This window comes from Lissotriton vulgaris, chromosome 7, assembly GCF_964263255.1.
Source record: "Lissotriton vulgaris chromosome 7, aLisVul1.2, whole genome shotgun sequence".
Lineage (NCBI taxonomy): Eukaryota > Metazoa > Chordata > Amphibia > Caudata > Salamandridae > Lissotriton > Lissotriton vulgaris.
In genome coordinates this window covers 1,615,594,244-1,615,603,209 of record NC_141695.1, presented here as the reverse complement: position 1 = coordinate 1,615,603,209, position 8,966 = coordinate 1,615,594,244, and the positions used below count along the sequence as shown (strand labels likewise).

Sequence of the window (8,966 nt, the reverse complement as noted above, 5' to 3'; positions counted from 1 at the left end):
CGTTTCCCCCTGGGTGCAGTTGAACTTTTGCCTTCTCTCTTCTCATCATCTAATCGTTTTGTCTTGAGAAACATTGCAAGACGCGTGCTGAGTTTTTCTGTGTTAAGTCGTTGTCAGGGGAATGGGCTCTTCTGAAACACAGGTGATTGGTTTCTGTCTCGTCTTTTCACGTTTCATTTGTCTGTTTTTAGTCCTTACTCACTCTGTAGGTATTGCTGAGGAGATTGCTAAGTTACACTATATTTCTGTCCAAGTGCAGCACGTTATCCGGCTCTATACTTTTCGGGCGAAAAGCGACGATAATATTATCGCATTGTCAACAAGGACACACTAGCGCGTGTTTCCTTGCCTTAGCGCCCGGTGTCAGAGCGCCTCCCATCGCATCATTAATGAGATGCAAAGGAGGCGTGCCTGACAAAACTCCATGGGAAAATATTGCTAACCCAGCTTCGCCATATCATCATCGAGGGGTAGCGATATTTCAAATCGCATTAACTATGTCTTAACGCAGGAATTTAACCTCTGTTAAATTCCTGACTAAGGCATACCTAACATGGGGGCGGATTGTGGGGCTAAGGCCAAAGGGCCTTGTCATCAAGTTATTGCCGTTTTCCATGGAACATCGCTGGAAACCAGCGATGTTCCATGGAAAAAACCCTATCGCTGGAATATTTATTGCCATAGCGCTAAGCGTTGATAATACAGCACTAGCTTGGCGATATATTCCAGTGATAGCTGGCGATAATTTAAAGCGCGCTCAGCAATGATTATTGCTGGGGCTTGATAATATGCCCCTAAATTTCTTGAACAAGATACTCCTCTCAGGGCTTGACTGTTGCACAATTAAACCCTGCCTATCATGTAGAATTTAGCCTTCACACACCAAATGCATACCTTTTCGTATATGTGCCACTTTTCCTCGGAAACATTTCATGTTTTTGAGAACAGCTGTTTCAAGGGGGGGACTGTGATGCTGAAACTAAGGGCCCGATCACGACTTTTGGTGCAGCAGTGCAGCACTGCCACACTTCGTATCTGCCAAAGACGGAGTCAGGGCCGCCCAGTTTCCTCATGTCTGATGGGTTGTTTTTTGGCAGTCCCACGGCAGTGCCTCAGAAAATGTTGTGCCCCCCTGCATTCATTCACATGGTGTGATGCACCATGGGGCCTAACCCCCCTTTGTTTCCTCTCCACCTCAGTATTCATGGTGGTGGACCTGCCATGAAAACTGTGGCAGAGAGGATACTCGTATTATGCTTTGCTGGGACCGCGGCGGCCCGCCCATCATATTGCGACCTCAAGACCGCCACACCACTGCCAGAGAATGGTGGTTCCCCGGCGGCATCGGCAGTCCCAGGGCGGTCTGACCACCCAACTTGTAATAGGGTGGTTGGACCACTGGTGCGGCAGTGGCTGGCCCCCGGCCACTGTACCACCATGAATCTAGCAGTCCTTAGACCTCCAGACTCGTAGTTTGGACCTCAGCCTTGATTTGTTGACATAGTCTGCCTCCATGTTGTGACAGGCTCCCATTTTTTTCTATGGGAGTATTCCTTTTCCTCCACCCTCTTTTTTTCCATTATTAAAATGAGTGTCCGATACCCCTGTATCTTTCCTTGTTATTTTTTCCTCCACCTCACCTACCCCATCTTTTGTTCTCTTGTGAGGTGCAGGCAGAACAATCTGGCAGAGGGAGCAGAAAATAGGAGACTGTATACCACCTCCCAGAGGACACTGGTTTGTTCAAAAGCAGAGACAGGAATAATGATGTCCAGCAGGTGGCGCTACATGGCCCATGGCTGCATCCTATGGCATCTGGGGGCGGCTGCTTTTTTCCTCTTCACCGTAAACTCACATCTTTTTTCTCATACGGCTTTCTTCTTCTGCTTTGTCTGTTTCTTTTTATTTTCACCTCTTTCCCACCGACTCCTATTTTTAGGTCTGGCATTAGCCAAGTCCTTCTTTTAAAAAAACAAGTGGTAAATGATGCATAAAAAACGTATTTTCATGCTATGTTACGTGTGAATAAAAATATTTAAACCACAAAAAAACAAGTGCTAGATGTCTCATTTACAGGGGCTTTCAATCAGCCCTCTTCATCCATTGGTTAGCTGTACTGTCATTCATGTTTTTCTTCTGCCCGCCACAGGATACAGTGTGGGGCATAGGGTCAGGCCACTTCAGCCATTTGCTTATCTGACTGTGAGTGACAGCCTTCTGATCTACATAATGTGCACATCCGTACTATAATTAGTCCCCTTTGGTGTCAAAGACTACTGGTGCACTGTGTGCTTTTACAGAAAAAAACAGCTACATTTTGGCTTTCAGACTAGCTTGTTCTCAAACAATGCTTGTCTTCTTGCAAAACACACTGACAAACAAAATAAGCATTGGCAAAGTCAAAAGGTCAGCAACCAAAGCCAGGCCACTTGTCCAACACTTGTGTTTTTTAGTGTCAATTGTAAAAGAAACCCAATGAATGGAAAATGTGAACTCTATGTTGGATCAAATTAGAGAAAATGGTAGCTCTGCTGGGAGTTTAAAGGGAGACTTGTATGTGTGGTCACATCTATCCCCGTCTTACCCGAATCAGGAGTGAGAGGCATTTTTCTTCCCAGCATGGTTTGAATAGGCTGCGGCGACCTGTCAAAGCTCGAAGTCTAAACAACCAAAGCAGTGAAAAGAGAAATGCATTTCCCACTGAAACGAAAACACACGAAGTGCATTTTAATTAACTCCCTCACACATAATCGGAATGCCCTCCATTCATGTCTCAAGAGCTCAAAATGGAGGAGGTGACGACAGAAATCCTGGCAGGCTGCCAAAAGTAATGTCCCCAATTCCACTCAATAACTGGTATACATGAAGCTCTTTTTCTCACTCTCAGTACCCCTGTGGAAGAGCTGAGAGAGGGGAGGATTTGGAGTCTGTACTAGGTTGAACAGAATACAGTACAGTGTAGTTGGTGATCTGTGTTGTTTGAATGCAGTTTCTATACCTCAAAGAGGGGTGTTTAATAAAATGCTGGCATTAGTATTGTTTTTTCTAAAGACTCCCTAGTTAAGAGGTCTGTCTTAGGGAAAAACAAAAGTGTAGTAGAGTCCGCCATCAAGTGACAGATCTGCTGTCATAGTCTTTAAGGTCTTGTCTAAGAAAAAGCATGCACTGTCTCCTGTCAGATCTTTTTCTATCTTACATTGGACTTGAGGCCGCTCATTAATTACCATTGGTTGGCTTTCTTGTCACTCTCATTTGCTTGTTTCTTATTTGTCAGGTTCCTGAGGCTTCCTTTCCCTTATTGTGGTTGTCCCTTCCCTGAATAAATTATCTGAATTACTTGTATTCTTCCAATGCACATTTCTTTACTGCTTCATTTTTTAAGCACTCTTCAAGCGTGCATGTGTTTTAACCTGACTCCCTCGTTTACTTTTTCCCCCTATGTGTTCCTCACCCGGTTCTAACACTCACCTTCTCTTTTGTTTTCTGTGACTTGCCACAGCCTCTAAGCCTTACCCACTGTTGTTCATATACTTGCCACATTTTCAACCATTGTCTGTCTGCCTGCCTTCAGCTCTGACCTCTGTTGTCCTGCTTGCCCCAGCCCATCCTGCTGACTGCCCTTTGCCCATGCCCCTCCTGCCAACGCCATTGTCTGTGTTCTTGCCCACAGCCCCTCCATCTGTGTTCCATCCCACCCACTCTCCATTGTCCACCTGCTCTCCCCAGACCCTCTCAACCACTCTTCATTGTATGTGTGCTCCCCCATCCACTCTCGACAACGCTCTCCCCCACCCGTCTTTCTCTCCCATCCTATCTCTATCCATGTTGTCTCAGAGGAGCACATGACTACTAAAAAGCAGTAAAATAAAAAAATGTATCAATGCTGGCCATGTCTTTTTAGATTTTACCTGCATCGCACTTTCTCTTGTTATTAAAAAAAATAGCTTGAAACAGGCTTAGAGCCTGCCCAACCTTTACCATTGGTTGGCTCCAACATCACTCTTCTTTCCATGCTTCTTATTGGTCATACCCTCCTGCTAGGCTAGGCTTTGTCCTGGTGCTTTGTGTGTGTCCATGCCTTGGAGCATGGACCAAGTACAGCTTCCTGTCTGCGACCAGTATCCTTCCACTGGCTGCAGGCACCCTATGTTTTGCTTTTTTACATGCACTTTATGAAAGTGCAAATGTCTGCAGTTCCTCTACCTCACTCCCCCTTTCCTCCTTTTGTTGCTGCTCCCTCCCTCGTGTTGCTTTCCTCTGCCATCCTCCAGCTGTTCATTGTTCACACTGGCCATCCCTCTTACCACTGTCTGTGGTTTGTTCAGCACCCCCCACCTTCCTCTGCTCTCCATACCTCTTAAGGGGAAAAAAAGCACTATGAAGCAGTCATTGCTGGGCCCATCAAAGCCCTTTTTTTCCTTTAAGCCATGTTGCACAGCAGCTTATGTAAAAAAAAATTGACATATCCAATAGATCTTGCATAGGCAAAAACTGTTGACTTTGCCAAGGTTTGTTGTATTAGTTTTTGCCATGCTGTACAGCAGGAGCGGTGCTGTACAAGATGAGTACAAAACATTGCCAAAGTCAACAGCTTTCGTGGGTTAGAACAGTTGTCTTTGCCAGTGCTTTTTTTTAACCCGAATTAGCTCCAGCCATGATGGAAGGAGTATTATTAGGTTAAATGATCTTTTGATGGGACCCTTTTTGAGGAGACACCATTGACCCCTATGTACTCAGATCTTTCAGTCAGCAGGAAGAGGTGGCAGCAGCAGGTAATAGGAGTTCCCACTAAAATACATTAAGAAAATGAGAACATTTAACCTCTGCCTACACAGGGAAGTTAATTTTAGCTCCAATGAACTGACGTCATCATGGAATATGATGTTTAATCCTATTTTGGCCGAGTTCCCAATGCCCTCCAAGGCAGGGAGTGATCACTAGCCGTATTGCTATCCAAAGTGTCTGCCCTGCGTTGCACCCTCTCTTTTACCCTACTGGTGCAGTCTCTTCCATTCACTTCTGCAGCTACAGTCTCTGTTTCCCTCTCAAGAGCTTCTGTGTATGCAGTGTCTCGGACGCCCTCTCTATTTCTAGCTTTTATGTCCTTTTTCTCTTATTCTCTCTGTCATGAGTTCTTATCTCATTCTCTATATCTCCCTTTTTCGCAATCTCGTTTTCACCGTCTCTAAACATTGTGGCCCTCCCTGTCTCTGCTTTACTCACAGTCTCACTACCACCCTCCTTGCTAATGTTGTCCTTCTCACCCTTGTAACGGTGTAAAAAATTGTAAATTGATACTTGTATAGCGCACTACTCACCCGCAAGGGTCTCAAGGCGCTTGTACGAATACCGCTGTGAAACCCATCCTGGCTTTCCCTGTGAGGCGTCCACTCCTGGGGACCCCCAAGGTGGAGACCAGGCATCCTTAGCGCTGTGGGGGCCGTTGTGGAGATTAAGCAAGCTATTGCCCAGAGTTGCAGAGTGGGACTCCATGAGTGGAATAGGCACCAAGGCGAGAATGATCAGGTCCGTGGAATTTTGAGCCCAAGACCCGCCAAGGCGGGGAATTGAACCCTGGTCCCGGGCTAGACCTCTGCATCAGGGTCTGCCGCTCTAACCATTGAGCCACACTTCTCCACTCACCGGTTGTTTTTCTTTCCTATCTCTCGCAGCTGGTCCTCTTTTCCTCTCTCCTTTTCTCGTTCTTCCTTCTTGTTTCTCTTTCTGTTTATCTCTCTCTATATATATCCGTCCATATCTCTGCATTTATTGCACGCTCTGACTCTGCTTTTGTGGAAGACTCCTCCTCCACTCCTGTTTTTTCTCTCTCGCTCTCTCTCTTCTTCTCTCTCCTTGCTTTCTCTCTCTCTCACTCTTTCTCTCTCCTTCTCTCTCCTTGCTTTCTCTCTCTTTCTCTTGTTTCCATCCCGCACCCTGACGCTGCCCCGTCTCACCACTTATGGAGTTTCTACCTATAGACTGAGCCTAGTCACATGTCACCAGGGCACAAGGCCTAAAAAAAGAAGTGGAGGGACGCTGGCGTCAGGATAGTAAGTGACGTCACAAAAGGTGGCCTGCACCATCAGACTCATTGCTTCCCCTCGTTCACCCCTTAGATGCGAATGCATCAGAGAAGCCAGAGAGTGAGCAGCGTTCTGAATGAGCTCCGATCCCGCCCCAGAGAGGCCAAAGAGTGAATGTGTGGCTCCATTTGCTTCAGTTATCGAGCTCCCGGAAAAATAAGTGGGAGGACGCCGTCCACCCGCGAGGTAACCCGACTCGAGCCTTGCATGTCACCCACTTCTTACAGACACCCCAGTCACCCACTTTCTACAGACACAATTTCCCTCCATTGCCCTTACCAGCGCTCCATCTCTGTCCAACCCTCACAGGAAGTAGAGCGGTTCATTGTGGTTTGGAAGGGGGTGTTCGATTCAAAGGCAATTTCTTCAATTACATTGCAAAGTAGAAAAGCTTCGCCTATTACACGCATGCATATTACTAAGATGGAAGAAGATTTGATATGGTTGAGCTTTTGTCACTGTTAATAACGTCCCTTGTCTTCCTTTCAGGTTCCCTGGAATGCTGACCCAGACCCCTGTCTTTCAAAGTGATGGAGCCCTTGGCGAGACATGACTGGCAGCTGTGATTGACAAGGACCTCCCTCCTTAGCTGGGAACGGATGAGTGCCTGACAACGAATGGAGTAGCAGAGTCTTGCTGATGGCGCTGTTATGAGAAGCAACCGATGCTTCATAAATTCACTGTAAATAGATATGGCATCTGAACACGACATTTTTGATGAAATTGTCCCCTACCTTTAGCAGGTCCTTTAGTTGGTCTCATTTTCAATGTACCTAAGTTGTCAAGTAAGTTTGAGATGGTTCTTGGACCTTAATAATTTCCCCAATACCTGGAATGGCATTTCACACATGAACTTAAAGGTCACTAGGAAGGGAAGCCTGCTTGAAATTACACCCCAAAAAGAGAAGGTGTGCATGCTTTGGGAGTCAAGGGGAGGAACTTTCCTTTAGGAATAGATCCTACAAATTCTTTCTAGGCCTACTGGTATAGCTGGGACATGAAGAATTTCAAGTTAATGGTTTCTAGGGGTTCCATGTTTACAATCCTGGAAGATGAGGCCTCAGAAAGACTTTAGAAGCACCTTTGTGATAGGCTGCAAGCAAGGCACACACATACACATGCGCGTATAGAATTCCTCATGAGAGGAACCCTCATTTCCATTGGGTAAAAGTCCAGGCTCTAGCGTAAGTGTCTCAACGTACTTTCTGCCATCCCTCTTCAAGAGAGCTTGGCACCCGGGATCCCTGAGCTAAGAGGAGGGTGTTCTCTGTAATCACAAGACACCGTGTTCCGTATGGGGATGTTGTGGTCACGACAGAGAAGAAATTCAGGATACGAGAAGAGGAATTTCTCTGCCTAGAGGGAGTTTTAGACTCCTCACCCTTTTTTACTGGAGAAAGTTAAATAAAGCAGAAGGTTGGAAGAAAGAGGGAAAATGGTTGTGAGCCAGTGGAGGTCAGAGCTAGTTGGTATGGGGAAATTAGATCTTATGTCCAGTCACTTTTTGCAACCCAAAGGATATGAGTGGTATATGGAAGGATCTACAAAGTAATATTAATCCCTCCAAGATAGACCCTGAACAGTTTTGCTTCACTTACCATCAAACGTGACAAGCTGAGAATCCCAACTTCTGACCGGAAAATAATAAACGAGGATTCCGCTAGACAACTCTTGATGGTAATACTGTTTTTAATAAAATCACATTACTGGTTTGAGCAGCTTCCTTAGTTACTTTGAATGGATATATACTCTCCAGGCATCGACCTTTGCGTTAAATGTTCTTCCCTGATTGGTGGTATTTTTGGTGACTTGGAAGTTATTCGAAACGTGATTGGATGATTGGATCATTGTCATGAATGAGCTCTTAGGTCACCATGGATCTTTGGGAGCAATCCTTCTACCTACAGTGAGATACAACGGGTCACAATATTCGTCTTTGGGGTAATGGACAAACAAGGTCCTTACATTCCATCGTCAACTAAATTGGAGTTTCACTGCTGAATCAAGGGCGAATCAAAGAGATGGGCCTCCCCTGAGCACAGTGAAAACACGAGGGACATTTTTTGTGGAACTGGCAAGACCAATTTAGACAGAACGACGACTCTTTTGTCAAGTTTGATCCTGTTTGACCGTTTGCACATGAATGGATTCCACATTGACCCTCACACTTTGATGCCTGGGTCCATTATGCAACATCTCGTAAGCGCATCACTCCAGTGCTTGGCAATGATGGCATTCCAGGGCTATGTGTTCACCATGCTTCTGCTGGTCTGCGCCCTGAAGCATTCTGGGACACTCTCTATGGACACGGACCAATCCTTGGAGTCTAGAATGGCATCTACTGGTGGCGGACGCGTAAAACGGGGCTGGGTGTGGAACCAGTTTTTTGTGGTCGAAGAGTACACTGGCACGGAGCCACTCTATGTGGGAAAGGTGAGCACTTTTGTTTTGTTCCATCCTCTGCTCTGTTGGACTCTCATGTCCCAGATTGCACCATTCTTTAGTCACCAGTTGATGTAAATGTTTGTAGCTTTTATAAACCAGAATTCTCCATATCGCTGTAAATTGTATGTATGAAAAAGTGTTCCCAAGGAGTGTTGTGCAGGTAACAGTTATTAGACTGACCTGATGTTATCAGTGTTTGAATGGGTATCACAGAATCTTGCATTATTTATTAGTACGTTGGAAATTCTCATAAAATCTTCTATTAATGGTGTTCTGTGGGCACTGGCATGGTTTTCAGTTAGTAATATGGTATGGATCATTGTCACCACTTGTATTTGTTCATTATGGGAATATTGGTAAAATGTTTACATTAACAGAGTGGTCTGAATTTCAATAATGTATTTCATGTGGTGTGCCCTTTGGTGACGTTCAAAGTTT

The 8,966-nt window shown here is 45.5% G+C and overlaps 1 protein-coding gene across 1 annotated transcript in view; it reads left to right on the top strand.

Moving 5' to 3' along the window:
• The first annotated feature begins 6,686 nt into the window (after positions 1 to 6,686).
• CDH22 (cadherin 22) overlaps positions 6,687 to 8,966 on the top strand; it is a 1,063,019-nt gene continuing 1,060,739 nt past the window's right edge. The window contains exon 1 of the mRNA XM_086932547.1: positions 6,687 to 8,516. Coding sequence (XP_086788673.1) covers positions 8,223 to 8,516 — 294 coding nt within the window. The 5' untranslated portion in view covers positions 6,687 to 8,222. The remainder of the gene's footprint in view (positions 8,517 to 8,966) is intronic.